The following is a 17,523-nucleotide window of genomic DNA, read 5'->3' as shown; positions in this document are numbered from 1 at the left end:
AGGTAAGTTTTTATGCTTGTTAAACTATTTTTATCGTGCAAAATTGCTTAAACTGCAGCTATACACTACCGTTCAAAAGTTCGGGGTCGCTTAGAAATGCCCTAAGTTTTGAAAGAAGAGCAGTTTTTTTCAGTGAAGATAACATTAAATGAATCAGAAATACAGTCTCGCTGACTTTTGTAGCTGGAAACGGCTGATATTTAATGGAATATCTCCATAGAGGTACAGAGGAACATTTCCAGCAACCATCACTCCTGTGTTCTAATGCTACATTGTGTTAGCTAATGGTGTTGAAAGGCTCATTGATGATAGAAAACCCTTGTGCACTTATGTTAGCACATGAATAAAAGTGTGAGTTTTCATGGAAAACATGAAATTGTGTGGGTGACTCCAAACTTTTGAATAATAGCGAGATCCTTCAAAAAACAGCGCACTAGAGACATCAAGTTAAACTAAATTGGATGCCGCATGTGCTCTCTCCCTGAAACTAACCTCCAACAACCTCGCACTGCTTGATATGATTTTTTTTTTTTATTACATTTACCACAGTTTTTATGACAGCCACAGTGTAATTTTGTTGTAGATAATTATTTCCCACTGCACTACTAAAGAAAGTCAGGACATTTCATTTGTAATTTAAAACCTCTACAAAGCAATATCTAGTTTAACAAAAGGGAAAATGCTCATCGTAGAAGAGGAATGGAAATACTAGTTTTATAGTATCTGCAGGGTTGGTTTAGTTTGTTCATCTGCAAAATATAAAACAACAGCCGGACTCTTCCAACTAGTAATATAGTCCTGAAAACTCACCGAGTTGGTTCCTAGGATCTGCAGGCTGGGTTTGTCCGATTCCAGCAGCTTCCTCACCATCTTTAGAAAGCTCTCCACAAACAGGTTGATGCTCTGGCAGTGACAGGCCATTAGCAGCTGGTCCAGGGCTTCCATGGCTATGCACACGTACCTGAATCGGAGGAGAGAGACAGAAGGACACCATTAACCTCGAAGCAAATATAATCCATGTCTGGAACAAATCAAAATATGATAAGCTCTGCCAGACAAACTCTGGAGACTGACATATTGAACATATTTCAGCTCGACTCTGCCAAGAGTAAATGTAATCTGTGCAGGCTGTTTGCATTGGTGAGAATCCTCACACAGCGTCCACAGTCATGAGTCATAAAAAACAACAACTTTAATGGTATATAAAGCACAGACTGTACAGACGCGAGACGACCAGAAAATGTTACACTAACAAGCCTCCTTATGCACATCAAAATAAGTTTTAAACACAAAGATGGATCAAGAACACGCACATATCACACAAGGGAAATCTTAATGGCACAATCTAAAGCTCTTTGATATGGTCTTATCTAGCGCAAAGATCAGCGCAAATCTCTGTGATGAAAGTCTATCACATGCACCACTTTTACTATTACTTCATAGAGAGGCCACATCGATTTCCCCCATAATTTTTTGCTTAAGTCTTAATTATGCTGATTTTAAATCAGCTAATGAATGGAAAAGCATAAACTAGAAAAGCATGCAGTACTCCGCCAAGGCAGCTAGCATTGTCAGAAATGCAGCACTTTTTTTAAAAAGCAGTATTTGCTTATTAGTTATTGATTATCAGAAATCACAGCAACATAGAATTTGTCCATTTAATACAGATGTACTCACAAACAAAATGACCTTGCACTGAGCACAGGCGTGTGTTCTGCATGTGTACGTTATGTACGGATACTGAATCACGTGACCTAAATATGTAGCAGGTGGTGGGAATTGATGGGACTCAGAAACACCCCCACAATCAATTGTTCCTTGTATCATTTCCAATGGATAAGTCCCGAGAAGTCTGCAGAGGTGGATTTGTAGCAGGATCACAATCATGTGATCGTCAGCAGGCAGGTGATGTAGTGTTCACTTGTCATAGTTACAGTGACACCATGCCACTATCTCGCAATGATACAGAAATCTTTAACAAATCTGTGGATCCAGACTATAAGCTGCATCACTGCCAAAATCTAATCACTTGGTCCTTGTGTCATTTCTGATCTTCCCTGGAAATTTCATCCAAATCCATTAGTCCATTTTTAAAAAATGTGCTAACAGACAGATAAACGTACACTGATTGTCACATCACTCCGCTGCGTTCCTTGGCAGAGTAATAAACTAAATGTGCAACAGTACGTTGTCAGGGGAGAGAAAACTGAAAAGTTTGGGAGTCCATTGTGAATGGTAGAGCTCACCCATATCTATGTCGAGCCACATCCCTCGACAGTCTCTCGGACAGGTAGGCTCCGATACGGTCCAGCTTCTCTGGAGCTGACAAGGCGTAGAACGTCAGCTTCTCCATGTTGGCTTTGACCAGCCCATCCTAACAGGGTGATGGAGGGAGACGGAAAAAAGAGGAGAGAACAGAGAAAACAAGAAACTTTAGAGCCTCATTCGCATGTATGTACAACAGGAGCAATTCACCTGGAATAAAAATGTCAGGTCAGAGTGGATACATGAGGTTGCTGTGTCCACTGACTGGCTGTGGTTTGCTTTGCTTCAACTGAGAAAAACCTCAGTGACACTCAAGAAGAACAGGCAATAAATTCAACTGCTTTCTCACAACTACGTCACCAACATTTCCTGGTCTAATTTGTATCCTGAAGTGCACTCTTCTTCTCATCCTCAAAATAAAAGCATTTAACTGGATCATCAAGTTTCACCTCCTGCTTTCCCCCTTGACCTACTTCACTACTCTTCAGTCTGGTTAGGGGGAGGAGAGGCCTAAAAACATCCACAGTCCACTGGGATCCCATTTACATCCAGACAAGAAGTGAAACAAGCAGCCAATAAAGTAGGACTCCAAAAACCCCTCCAAAAAAGTCTAACTTCACATTGTATATATAAACACTTAGCTTTCTTACAGTGATGTTTGTCAAGAAAAGATCACAATGCTGAGATGGAAACATGACGACTGGTAGAATAACACCTGGGTTTTTTTCTTGAAAATTGTGAGAGGGAAACGGCTCAATTAGCTGGGAACATGTGTACCCTAACAAAAGAACATTTTCACAGCAGGCATTTTTAACGCGTCATGATCGCAAAGAATGATAGTTGTTTCTAATACAATTAATGATGGAAGTGCCTCAGTAGCAAATGGCAGTAACAGCGAACCAGCATGCACAATACCAGGGTCATGAATGATTAATACGTTAGCTTTTCCGATTATGACATGTAAAAAGGTCATGAAAAACATCATATCGGCATAAATGCAGTCAGTGAAAGATGTGATAATGTGAAGCACCTCGTTGTAAATAATTTAAAGTTTGATAATCACCTGCTTAAAGTTTTATTGTCGGGTTAATAGCTACAAGTTTATAGAGTCACACGGCTCTACATAGCAGATGTTTTGATATTATTAAACCTCTGAACCTCAAGCAGTTTTTGCTCCTATCGCATCATAATTCAGAGCGTGGAATCATTTTCATCTGGAATATAAAGCCCTGCACCTCTAGTGAAACAGCATAATCATGTCCAGAACTCAAAAATGTCTTTAGTGCAGGTGTTTTTCACACTACTTAAATACATCAAGTCCAGAAAGGTACTCCATCACCCTGAATGTTCTTGCTGACTACTTGCTCCTCTGTATCTCATTTTGGAGCAACTCTGTATTTATTTTATTGATCAGTTCCGTTTTATTTTCCTCTCAATCTCTCTGATTTGTTTCCATACTTGTCTCCTATTTGCACTGAGTAAACACAGCCAACAGTCAGTCACAGCGGAGTCAATCACGGCTTCACAGTTGTGCCGAGGAGTGCAGAATTTGTATTTTTTCTACGAGACCTGGTTAATGCAGATTGTCTCTTTTTGGCAAATCCTTAAACAGGACATACAGAGGAAGGTGGTTTTGATAAAATATCCCATTTTTTAGGTTTAGATTTGGTTCTTTTTTCCTACATAACTGAATGTCACACATGTTCTGCTCATGGCCAGTCAGAAAGTTGATTTTTTTTCTTGTTTTTACAGTTTCTGGCAATGATAAATGGTGTAATTTTAGCATTTTTAAAAAGACAACACAACATTAAAAATCTACTAGCAGGTTTAGCGGTTCAGGGGGATAAAGATGACTACAATAATTGAAGAGTTTCCCATTCCTAAGCGATGCGATCGTGCATTCCAGCTGACTGGCATGTTTTTCTGCTACTAGTAAATGAAATGGAAGCCGCGTTAGTGTCATGAGTTGCACCTGTGCTTTTCCTGCTGGGAAAAAATCAAAAATGCCTGTTTGTGAAAAATCTAATCAGATAGATACTTCACAGAACAGCACAGGGTGACAGCTCTGCTTCTGTCTGCTTCTCTAAAACAACCTGTGGCTGGAATCTAAAATCAATCACACAGCCAGAAAACTGCAGCTCCAGGCAAGTCATTTAAACTACTAATATACTAAATTGTACTACAGGGACATTCTGTACATACAGAAGGCGTGCAAGACACAGACAATACAACCTATATTCAACCATTATACCAACAATTATTAGGCAAAAACACTGACATACGTTAAATGTGTGCACACGTCCACATGCTCGCACAGTGTGACACAATTTTCAGACGGTTTCATTACTCCCAACCTACTAGGGCACCATTAGTTACAGACTCACTGCAGCCACAGCAGCTTAGCCAAACTTAGAAACCTTTTTTGGGAACACAATGTGCAGGTGCACATGCACGCGCACCCACAAAACAGTGACGTAAAGCGTGAATGTATTAGCATGCCCCTGGATTGCAGTTTTGGCCACAGATCTGACAGGTAAAGTAGGTTACTGCAGTAGAACAGCGGCACTGATGAAAGGTTTCCTCTCAAACAAACCAGTGCCTTTGATTTCACCAAAATTAATTCTCTTTATGAGTCATCTTTATCAGATCACATCATTCAAATAACAGCAAATATTAAACAGCTATGTAGAAGACAGGTATGATGCTGTTGCAAACCACCTCTACCTCATTCTGCCTAAATCCAAGAAATTATCATCACTATGTTTATATTCACTTGCCAAAGGAATACAAAGTGAAAGCAACATCTGGTGAGCACAATTTTTAACCTTACTGTTTCAGAGTACACTTGATGAACATCTTGAGCAGGAACATCGCGTGGTAAAAGCTACATCAGTGAACGACAAAGCAGAAATAGCGTCATACAGAATCGTGAAGTCCAAGAAACCACATAGAATAGCCGAGGATGCCATACTCAACAAGTATGAGATCCTCAGCTCCTGTTTTTTGCACCGATTACAAAGTTATCAGGCGGGCACAAAAGTTTTTGGTCCTCCGAAGAGGGGAAAAAGTTTGAGAACTACTGCTGTATCTTAAGGAAACACCTGCTTTTTTCCAGCGCAGCAAGTGCATTAGCAAGCTCCACACAATTTCCATATGTAATCATGCAGCAGAGAGGCGAATAATATGGTCCGACAGCCAAGCATTAATAAAGAAACAGACAGTGTAAGTTGAGCGCCTCACCTCTGGGTCTTCTGGGAAGATGTTGTCCACCAGTCTCTTGTATCGAGGCCTGAGTGCCCCGCAACAACCACAAACCCCTGAGGAAGGGAAGAGATGGGAAAAAACAGAGAGACATGGTCAATTAGACTTGCACAGTATGACTGACAGAAATGGAATAAAACCAAGTCACGTCCTCTTCCCTCGTCCATTTTCTGCGGTGGCCCTATTTGTCTGTCTGTGCTGTGTCAGTTTGTGCAAATATAATGAGGCAGTTCTCAAATCAGTTTAGAGACATTTTAGGCTGGTTTAAAATCATTCTAATCATACAGTGTGGGTGTTGGAGAATGGTCTGACTGCAAGCATTACCATTCTGCTACATGGAAAAAAATGCGCTGGCTTGTTCTTTAAATTAATCACATTTGTCTTGGACAGTTATAAGCCCAGGATGCAGTGATGATGGGGGAACTTGTTTTCAGTGGAGCATTTGTGCCAAGAGCTTGCAAGCACCGTCAACAAAATGGCAATAAAGTGTTGCTGTTTTCAGTAGCAAAAGATATTCTGAAAAGAGCAACATATAGATAGCAGCAGAGGAGGACAATACCATGTGAAGTACGTGATCAGTGGCACACTTATACCCACGGTCTGTATCCAGCAGGAGTTCTGGTAGTGATTTATCTTGTTCAGTAGCTAATGACTCCACATTAATTGTATATAAGATCACCGCTGAGGAAAAGTGATGTAAAGTAAATCATAGAAGATAAAAATTCCTCTTTACCAGTTATGTATATACACTGTAATGACACTTACATTGACCTGTTATTAAGGAAAACACAGCTTCAGCTAAAACAATAATAAAGGCTAAACTACCTGACGGGTCACATTTATATACAGGGGGTCCTCGACTTACATCACAGTTCTGTTCCTACGGATCGATGTAAGTCAATTTTCGCCGCAAGTCGGAACTCCAGCAAAAATATAAACAAAGCCGTTACGTGCATCTCGGTATCAATCAGTGCTTCGGAAAAGTCATGAATACTACTGACTTTTATACATGTATGAGTCATTTTACAAGAAGAAAATAGAATATATTGACTGTTTCTACAACTTGAGCATTTTATTATATTGTAGCGACCCTCTGTGATGAATGAGTGAGACTTTATCTGGTTCTCTGGTCGTTTATTGAACCTTCACATGGGATAATGTGGGTCATAGCCAACGCCAGAATAACTACAGAAAACCTACAACTTAGCTCCAGTATTAGCCACCATTCCCAGCTGTCTCGATACACATACTGGCATGGAGCGGCACGCACGCACGCACGCACGCACGCACACACACACAACTGCTGACTCTCAGCCAATCAGAAGTGAGCTAACGAAACATGGCACGTTCACTGACAGAAGCTTCCAAGGAAATTCTCTACATAATTACTCCCTGAAGGGAACAACAAGACTGAATGATGGAGCTATATCCATAGTAAGTCAAAACAATCATTCAAACTTCACATTCTGAGATTAAAAACATAAAGACACATTAATGTTTATGCAGCTTAATTGGTATCTTCACAGTCTGTTCCTGCACTGTTGTACATACAAGCTGTTATTTTGCCACACAAACTCACGCTAAGTCAAGGTAATCCTGGGCAAAGAACATTTGAGAAAAGCAAGATATGGAAAGAATGTGGTCACAAGACAATTATAGTCTTAATCAGATACACACACAAACATGATCTGTTTCTCTCAGTCAAGACAGCCTTGAAGAGAAAAGTGCAACACCCAGTACGAACGGTGAATTTTCTGACTTTGCATTTAAGGAGAAAGCAGCAAGCTAGGCATCCAGAGAGAGCTGGGTTCTGATTGGCTGAAGGAATTCAGCAGTGGTGAGTCATAAGAAGACCCTGGGAGAATGAAGATATGAATAACAGGACGATCTCCAAAAAATCCCAAATGAATCTTTTAACCCTTCCTGCAGCTCTCTGTGACAATTATTATCTTGTTGCCTTCATCAAGCACCAATCGTGAGAGTTTTGGAGTCACAAAAACCACTGAAGAAAAGTAGGTCACTGCACTGTCAGCACTGCAGCCAAGTAATGAATGGCACCGTGGTCTGACACTTCAGAGACTTCACAAATGTAGTGTATTTTAAACAAACACAATGCAATCTGCAAAGAAACAGCTTCTCATCCATCTTTCCTTCCTTCCTGCCTTCCAACCTTATTTTCCTTCCTCTCATTCTCCCTCAGAATGTTTCATTATTTATTATTCTAGGTGCCGTACACAGATTGAAGCCTTTTTTCACTGATGTGACACTAAAACCCCATTTTGCGAGCACAATGACCAGACATTAACAAGATTACCAGCTGCCCAATTGCTTCCCCCATCTGACAGTGTAACTATATCCAATGCGCAGCAGATTCTCCCTGGACTCCACACCCACACTTATATATTTATATATATTATGTTATTTATTTTTTTTAATGCACCACCAACACAGTCAGTGACAAGTCTTGTGGCTCATGTTCAAATCTGCTCACGCTATGAGACACCGACGCTCCTACAGAGACAAGACTGCATTGCAAAAAGTAGCTGTCAACTGGTGCCACTTGTCCCAAAAATCACAACATTTATATCAATGTAAAAAGAACAAACTGCGCACATTTCATGCAGACCACGGAGTCAAACATCCGTCATACCTCATTCAACAATGCACTCAGACAGGCATCAAAGTTTTCTGAAAAAAACTGCTTATTTCCAAGTGATAATACATTTTTATTTTAAAAACAGAAGCACTGTCTACTTGAAATGCTATATAGGGAAAAGGAAAACCTACAAGTACAAATAATATAACCAACAGAACCAACATCAATGCTATAGTAGGACTGTAGCTAATAATTTTTTTCATGATCACTTGATTCAGTGACAATTTCCACTGTGAACTGATTCCTTTTACATCAGTAAAATGCCTGATGACAGAAAATAACCAACAATTTCCCCATACAAAAGTGATTTCTTTGTGTTTTGTCTAACCAGCATCATAAAACTAGACCTGTAACAACTATCTGAATATTCAACTTGTACTAAATTAATTGTCTACTATTGTTATCATCAATTTACTGGTTTGAGTCATTTTTCAGGAAAAACAAAACATTTCAAATCCAACTTCTTAAATGTGAATGCTTTCTGGTTTCTCTACCTTTCTATGACCGTAGGCTAAAAATCATTCAGGTTGGGGACAAAACAGACTAGAGATTTGAGGACACTGATGAAACTTTTTCAATATTTTCTTACACTTTATAGACCAAGCAACTAATTATTGAATTGAGAAAACAAACTACAGATGAATTGACTACAGAAATAACTGCTAACGCAACCCTTTCCAAAACTGAAAATCAATTTATTATCACATTACACAAACATACCAGTCAACTGACTTACAGATTTACTGACTTATCAATCCACCCTATCTATTAAAGTCCAGCCTTGCCAATAATTTGTGTCAATGTCAAAGTCTATGGAGGGAACCGAAGCTGTACTAATAATGCTTAAATGAAGAACTGCATTCAACACAATAAATATCTTGTTTAGAAACTGCAATGAGGCACACATTCACAAACAATGAGAATGTCGAGGACTATTTGACATTATTGGTGAGACTTCAGAGTACTGTAGGTGTGAAGGCCGTCCTTTGGAACAAAACAACATGGCTGCGCTCATATTCAGCAGCCTTCTGGTATGTTATCAGTGACCTACAGCTGCGAGGAGGGCAGCAAGCACAGCAGGATGCCCTTGAAAGGCAGTTAACAGAGTGAAAAGCATCTTTGCCATCTTAACTACTTAGAGTCCCCTCATTTTAAAGCCGTCTGCTCTCTAAAAGTTCAGCTGAACTCCGCAGCAGGAGTTACATTTGCGCTTATCTCTGAAAGCCGTGTGTCTATTCATAGCGCTTCTCCTCTTTCCTCCATCACTTCAAACACTAATGAAGCCTCTGCGCCCCGCCCTCCCCTCTTCCTGCTCCCACCCAACCCTCCTCTACCTCCTGCCTCTCGTCCTCACTGGATTGGCCCGGGGCCCGAGTGTAGGATTCGCCAGTGCATTAATGAAAATGCAGCAGGACCCTGTTGTGAGGAAGCAAAGGTGGAGGACGAAGAAAGAGGGACAGAGACACAGAAGGTGGGGGAAAGAGAAAACGATACAGACGGAGATGGGAGTGCGATGGGGGAGGTGGATTGAGATGTGCTGAATGAGTCACAGATTAGTGCTACTTATTGCATCGTCTGTCCGGCACAAATCTGTCCTGTCCTCTCTGTCAGCTGCAGAGGAAGGAGATTTTTGGAAAGAGTAGACACGCAGGGAAAGTTGATTTAAAAGGAAAGCTTTTCGAAAACAAGTTAGTGGGTGGAGCAACTGAACTGTTATTTCAGACTCCAGCTGCATAATTGCTTTGGGTTATAATTATTACTACACCAAGGAACGTGGCGGAGTTATGTGAAGATCGACTTACGCTTGTCTGTCTGTCTGTCTGTCCGTCAGTTAGCAATATCACTCAAAAACGGAACCAAGGAACACAGCAGAGTTATGTGAGGATCGGCATATGTTTGTACATCTGTTTGTCTGTCTGTTAGCAACATTACTCAAAAACGGACTAATGGATTTGGATGAAATTTTCAGGGAAGGTCAGAAATGACACAAGGACCACATGATTAGATTTCGACAGTGATGCAACTTATAGTCTGGATCCACAGATTTGTTGAAGATTTCTGTATCATTGCAACACAGCGGCACAGCGTCACTGTAACTATGACAACAAGTGAACACTACGTCAGCTGCCTGCCGACGATCACATGATTGTGATCCTACTACACATCCACCACTGCAGACTTATCGGGATTTATACATCAGAAATGATACAAGGAACAATTGATTAAATTGTGGGGGTGTTTCTGAGTCCCATCAATTCCCACCGCCTGCTACATATTTAGGTCACGTGATTCGGTATCTGTACATAACGTACACATGCATAAAACACGCCTGTGCTCAGCGCAAGGTCATTTTGTTTGTGGGTACATCTATGTTAAATGGCCACATTCTATGTTGCTGTGATTTCTGATCATCAATGACTAATAAGCAAATTTCATCTGTCAGAAATGATACGACAGCCTTGGCGGAGTACAAGGCTGCTCTGAACGCTTTTGTTTTATTACAAGGGGTCCTCGGTTTACGACGTCCTCAACCTACGGCTGGTTACATGGAACTAGTTGGTGAGCGGAGCAGACGAATACGTCATCATGCAGCGCTATAAGACAGCTTTGATCATTGGTATTCATGACTTTTCCGAAGAACTGATTGATTTTGTAACGGCTTTGTTTACATTTTCGCTGGAGTTCCGACTTATGGTGAAAATCGACTTACATTGCACCGTAGGAATGGAACTCTGAGGTAAGTGAAGTACCCCCTGTATAGGTAATGATCTGTTTTTTTAACAAGTAGTTTTCAATGTGACCAGGTTGGTATTCCAACTGCATGAGAACACTTGAATGTTTTGTAGTTTCAACCTAATTGAACTCTAAACTGAAAAGTGGTTTCCACGACTCAAGAAACAGTATAAAAACAATAATCAGTGTGGCTCCAGGGTTGTCATTATACAGACACGTCACTGTGACACTTAACACAGCTGCCACCTCAACATATTCTTCTCGCAGCATGCCTGTAACTTAAAAATATGCTGCAATAAGTTGTCTCAGCTGGAAATTACTCCAACTGACTCACCGGCACAGAAAATCCAGTGTAGTTTCTGAGTTGTCTGCAGCTAGTGTACAAAAAAAATAAGGAGTTTTTTTTCCAGTTCTTGTAATGATGGGCTGGTGTGGAAAAAGCTAAGAGAGAGCGCAACAAGGTGGGCGGACACGGATTTGGATGACAGCGGTGAAAAGCACACACAGCAGGGGGCCTCACGACATCCACCCACTCTATATGGAAAGCTGACAACACATTTAGGGGCTGGACACCGAGCTCCTCCACACCTCCATACAGACACAAACACTCTGAGGAGCATGAAACAATGAATCACTGTTCACTGGGAGAAACAATAAAGAGAGGGCATAGATTTCTGCAACCTGGTGCAAGTGAATGGAGGACTTAGTTGTTTCGTCGATTAAATGCCAAGCTACATATCCACACGTGTGAGGTCTATACCCCTAAAAAAACCACCATAGCAAGGATCTGGCCAATCACAAATCTATTTTTATCCTTGTAACAATGGGCTGGTACATTAACAGATTACACTCTCCATTTCCCCCAGGATGTCAGCTTAACATTTCCACATTAAAGTGAGATGGAGAGAAGGGAGGAAAAAAAAAGAAAGCAAGCTAAAGTGAGAAAAATAAAACAAAAAAACCCACATAGCTATGGCGGACATGTTTGTGGATGATAATTAGAAAAAACAAAACAAAAAAAAAAATCATCCTCCACCCACATACATCAAGTGTTAACAGGACTACTGCACTGTGGATCGCATTTATCAGCTGTGGACAACGGCGCTCTGCAAATCAACAAGATCAACCTCGTCGCAAAATGAGGTTGTCTGGAACGACAGTCAAACTAATTAGAAAAGCACACATGCGCACACACAGTGGAGTGTGTGACAAGCAGGCCCGGTGCATCTTGCAGTGTTATATCTGCACCTGCTGTCCCAAAGCTGCTCTGTTGTGTCCAAAGTCACATGGCGGACAAGAGACTATAAATATAGTCCTGCCGCCCTGCAAAGACAATATTAAACAGATTTGGGATCCATGTGTGTGTATGTGTCTATATTTGTGTGAAAAAGGGACCCAGCTGTCAGTATTTGTTTAGACCTCACCTTCACCGGAGGTCATGCAAAGCGCTGTTTCTTTTGCAGGCTGCACACACAGTACGCACACATTGAGATTCTGTAGTCACCATCTTGCTGTACATACCTGTCAAAGATGGTTACAAAGCATGCTGCCCTTCAGGGGTGTCATTACATAAGAGGAAGGAGGGGAGAGAGACAAAGTCCTGCTATTTTTACATCAGCAAATATCTTTAAACTGTGGATTCATGCGGCGAAATGCAAGCACACAGTCAGAATCAACAAACATAGCGAGAGGACGAGACAAGAGGCGAGGAGAGTGTAAGCAAATAACAAATAATGAGCGAGGCTGATTCAACGTCCGACCAGTATGCACATAAGCTGCCGCTCGGTGAGTTTGGGAGAGCTGTACAGCAGATGAGGAAGGGGAGGTGAGTATCATGGAGAGGAGGCTGACAGCCTTAGTGGAAGCACGACATGGAGTAAGAAATGTGATTTCTTTTTGTGTGTGTCACTAAGGCAAGCAGAGAATGACAGATATTCTAATGTGCTGCATCTATAACCACCATCCATCCCGCCTTCCCTCTGTCACATAGAGGCCTGCCTATTAAAAACGGTATCTTGAGGGTACAGGCGCACACTTTGCAGAGGCACATGTACAGTACATGCATTATTTTTTCAGGCAATTAATCCACGAGTCGGATTCAAAGCGCACATTCGATCCAGTGCGGTGGCAGCGAACACGACTGATATAATGCGACCGAGACGCTGATGTCCAGACCCAGCTGCCAACAAATCCTCATGACACAAGGCCAATCCGACACACTATGAATCACTGTCAAACCGGCACTGAAACCGGGCTATAAGGGACTCAAGCCCAGCGCTCCAGTTCTATACATGCAGTGCACTGCACAGAAAAGCCAAACTGAGCCTCCACTTCACCCTGTCTGTAGTGATAAATCATTGCTCTACTAACCAGAGTCTTTTTCCATCAATCGTCCACAAACTCAAAGCAAAGCTGACTACATTTTTAATTAGCACTAATCAATAAACTATATATCAACATGCTCCAGTGACCCTACAGCTACGGTAAGTGATAACATTTACAAAGGGCATTTTGTTGTGACCAGAAAGCATCTACCATTTTAATTTAACACCACACACATTGCTTTGCCTGTTTTCAAGGGAATATTAATTAAGCATGTCATAAAATATTAAAGGTTCATTAAAATCAATAAAGAATCACAAGAAAATTAAATATATACAGTGAGCATGACAATATCTCAGAGCCTATCACGCAGTTTAAGCTAGCAACAGTTAGCACTACATATTATATTTCCAAAGATCACAATCTAACCATCTCAACCACAACAGAAGGAAGCAATACAAACTTAGAGCAAGAAAGTGTCTATTACCAAAAATAAACATCTCCAAAGCGAAGTCTTCTTGTAATCCAACACTGTAACGTAACAGAGAGTATCCTCAGAAGAGTCCAAGTTCCCTCAACACACTTTCAGAAGATGTTACACTAGTGACGGGGCAGTTCATCGCAAGAAAGCTAAGAAAGAAACATGTTTACAGAATGTAGGAAAACTGGCTTAACGCTGGATGTTTCACATTACTCACATGCTTACACAACCCAGATCACACACGCCGATCCTCATGCCAAAAATGATTGATATTCTTACCGTACATCGATCGTGATGTGGGAGTCTCTCACTACAGACGCTTATGTTTCCTTAATGCAGCTTCAGCTCCTCATGCAGACACACTGCCGTGCCGACGGGCACTGAAAATGCACACAACCGCACTCACCGCTCACTCTGGGATAAATGCCTGCACGTGTGCTTGGAGCTAAAAGGCATATGAATGTGCACCGTGATTGGTGCAGAGCTTGGCGCTGTGAATTACATGCACACCCTCCGTGCCATGCAGACACACACACACGCACGCACGCACGCACGCACGCACGCACGCACGCACGCACGCACGCACGCACGCACGCACGCACGCACGCACGCACGCACGCACACACACACACACACACACACAGGCGTTTACACACTTGCGCACAATAAGGGGGCTGAAAGGCAACGTCAGAGAGAAGTGTGCCGTGATGACCTTGGATTTTCCTGTTCTTCTGCAACAGCGCTCTCCTTCTCAAGGGGGTAGTGCAGATCTGACATGCAGGCGCACACACAAACACACCCACCTCACTCCTAATCAATCTCTCAGTTGCAGAGACAAAAAAAAAAAAAAAAAAAAAAGAGAAAGGGGAGGAGTGACAGAGAATGAGAGCAAAATATGCACCATGGGGATAGAAAGGCAGAAGACCTCCCTCCTCCCCCGCAACCTCTACATCCTCTTCCCCTCTCCAACCCCCTGCTAGCATCACTCTTTCCCTCCTCTTAATCATTAATCTCCCCATCCCTCCTGCTCTACCTAATTTCAATTATTGCTTTTATGTGCACGCAACTTTCTTTTGCACTTCTTTCCATATCGAAAATATCTGGCTTTTCTTTAATTTTAAAGATTATAAACGAACTTTTACTCCAATGGCTACAATGGTGTCCTGGTGGATACCTCAAATAAACCAGCTGTTCATTTTAACAAGCCAAAATGACACAGAAAGACACAAAAATTACAAAAATGACACAAAAATGACACTGAAAGATGCAAAAACGACACTGAAAGATGCAAAAACGACACAAAAATGACACTAAAAGACACAAAAATGACACAAGAAGACACAAAAATGACACAGAAAATGCAAAAATTACACTAAAAGACACAAAACTGACACTGAATGATATAAACTGCAAAAAAATGCAAACATTCTTTTTAGGATGCCAGAGTGTACTCATTCTCCTCCAGGTTTCATTTTCTAAAACCAACACTGTTCAGCACTGAGCTCACATCTCTTAAATGGCAGAACTGCTCATCTACTCGACATAAATGCATCACACGAGCAGAATTTTCAAACCAGCCCATGCTTTTATCTGTATTACTGCAAAACCACAAACAATAAGAGGTACCACAATCATATAATTGGCTCTAATGCACAAATTCAATCAGACACATCATGATGCTGCAGTGACCTTGTAAATGCACAACTGAGTGTTTGAAATACGATTTATTTCCACTCTGTCTCTTTGCTTTCTCAATATTCCAAACATTAGCTTAGAACAGATTTTCAAAACGGAGTATCAGCACTTAAAAAGACACACAGCAATCTAAGTTGGAAACAGCACCAGCTCAAAGGGGGTGAGAAAGCCAAAACCCATTGCGAAGCTCGGTTTTTCAATTACCAAAAGTACTTAACTGCCATTGATTGAACAAGAAAGAGAGAGTGGACTACATCAGGACTGGTTCAATGACGTGAAGATAGTGGTGATTTATTTTTTTTCTAGATAGTATTGAATTGATGCGAGTAGGAGAACGATATAATAAAAATATTTCACTTTCAGAATCTGACACAGATGTTCTTCTTTAGACGGCAGCCTGGTGCAGAATATCAATCACCCACTGAGATTAAACTTCTTTAAGAGAAATGGATCTTTACACTGACATGCATTGCTTTCTGATGGACAAACAAATGTTTCTTTTACAAAATCCAACAGAGAGCATTTTATGTAGAGTTTTTCCTGCATAGATGAACCCCTTCAAAGAGGTTTTAGGCTGAAGCCAATTAAAGGCCCTGTAAATAAATCTGATTTTCCTTTGATTAAACAACACTGTGCAACATCAACTTGTGCTAAGTACCAATCACAGCCTTAACAAACTATGAAATAAGCTAAATCGACTTTACAGGACAGGGATTCAAACGCAAACAGTAGTTTTCACTTGCTGGATCATGTAGCCATGTTTAAGAAAGTAACTTTTCAATGAAAGAGTTTTCTGTCTATGTCGCTTTGAAACTGAGAGGGGCTACAGAAAGAACAGAGGAGCTGATGTTGTCACTTACCCTTGCCAATGCGATGGTCCAGAAGGGTACGGCAGTCCAGTGCCAGCCTCTGAGAGGCCGGGACATCAGGCGCAGGCAAGGGCATGGCAGGCAACAAGCACGCACACACTCAGACACACACTGCTCCTTTCATAGGTATGGAAACCTTCCAAGCCAAAGCCAAAACAAGCCTACAACCAGCAGACTAAAAACCTAAAATAATTTGGTTATTTAAAAAAAAAAAAAAAAGTACCAAAAAAATAATCCTACCTACTGACAGAACTTCTAATCAATGCTCCACACATCCATGCACAAGCATCAGCTTTTTCCCAGTCAAGCCTGCACAGAAAACCAACTTCTGCAGGAATCAACTCACAGATTCACCACGAGCGCCTGCTGAACATCAACTTGTGCGTCCCTGTCTCGAGGCTTCTTAGAAATTTATGTTAGTACATAGGCAGGTTGTCCGCATTAACGAAGAGATTAGAGATTAGTCCTTCAATAGCAGCTCTGCACCCTGTGTGCATCTCTCTCTCATTAATAAACATCTCACTGACACAATGGACCTCACTATCCACCCCGAAGCCTCTCACTGGGCAACAAAGAGAGAGGAGGGTGGAGAGAAGCAGGGTAAAGAGGGGCACTATGGGACAGCTATTCAGTCCGTGGGCTTCAAGTTCAAGGAATGCAGTCATGGGTGTCAGCAGATGCCATCGCAGGCCAATGTCTGCTGGGTGTTTCCTACGTAAGTTCACACATCACACACACCTGAACACTTATGCAAAGCTTCTCCCGCAAAACAGGTTGCTTTTCTCTGTTAGCAGTGGCATATTATGAAATCTGATCAGTTTATATAATTTTAAATAACTTGCTGTGTTGTGGCTACTTCTTTTAGTTCTGTTCAACTTTTGCAGGGCATGAATCGTGTCTCTGGGCAGTGATGGAGAAAGTGTAGAAGTGTGTGGTGTTACTCACCTGTCATGTTGGATATTAGTCACAAGGAGGCGTTGCTCTTCCAGGTTCAAAGAGGCGGGGAGATGGGTGGCACTGCAGCCCCGAAAGGAGTCTCCACCGGTGCTTCAAAAATCAGGAAAGCCGCTGGATTGTCTTCGGCCTGCTGAAGTTAGTATGTCCAAATTAGCCAAAGCGCTAATACCATTTTTTTTTTACTCTAAAATATGTTTCAAAGCCAATTGTTATAATTTCTCTGACTGGTGGCGAACAAATAGTGAAATTTACCCAACACCAACAGGACAAAAAAATCAAATCAT

The 17,523-nt window shown here is 41.4% G+C and overlaps 2 protein-coding genes across 6 annotated transcripts in view; one reads left to right on the top strand and one right to left on the bottom strand.

Annotated features, from left to right (window-relative positions):
- LOC111584654 (protein EFR3 homolog B) overlaps positions 1-17,523 on the bottom strand; it is a 39,171-nt gene that overhangs the window by 21,175 nt on the left and 473 nt on the right. The window contains exons 2-5 of one of the 5 annotated variants that reach the window (XM_055015847.1): positions 17,228-17,369; positions 5,506-5,582; positions 2,247-2,374; positions 811-961 (exon numbers count right to left, since the gene is read on the bottom strand). In XM_055015847.1, the coding sequence (XP_054871822.1) occupies positions 811-961; positions 2,247-2,374; positions 5,506-5,582; positions 17,228-17,234 (363 nt within the window). In that variant the 5' untranslated portion in view covers positions 17,235-17,369. Of the gene's footprint in view, positions 1-810; positions 962-2,246; positions 2,375-5,505; positions 5,583-13,724; positions 13,778-13,997; positions 14,247-16,273; positions 16,701-17,227; positions 17,370-17,523 lie in introns of those variants that run through there. The other 4 variants (XM_035940803.2, XM_023293844.3, XM_023293847.3 and 1 more) reach the window with 4 other exon arrangements.
- Positions 17,224-17,523, top strand: part of si:dkey-206f10.1 (adenylate cyclase type 8) — a 33,135-nt gene continuing 32,835 nt past the window's right edge. Inside the window, exon 1 of the mRNA XM_055015846.1 lies at positions 17,224-17,374. The gene's annotated coding sequence lies outside the window, so the exon portion shown is untranslated. The remainder of the gene's footprint in view (positions 17,375-17,523) is intronic.

The sequence above is a fragment of the Amphiprion ocellaris genome, chromosome 12 (assembly GCF_022539595.1).
Source record: "Amphiprion ocellaris isolate individual 3 ecotype Okinawa chromosome 12, ASM2253959v1, whole genome shotgun sequence".
Taxonomy (NCBI): Eukaryota; Metazoa; Chordata; class Actinopteri; family Pomacentridae; genus Amphiprion; species Amphiprion ocellaris.
The sequence above is the reverse complement of the archived record's forward strand: the minus strand, read 5'-3'. Positions and strand labels throughout refer to the sequence as shown.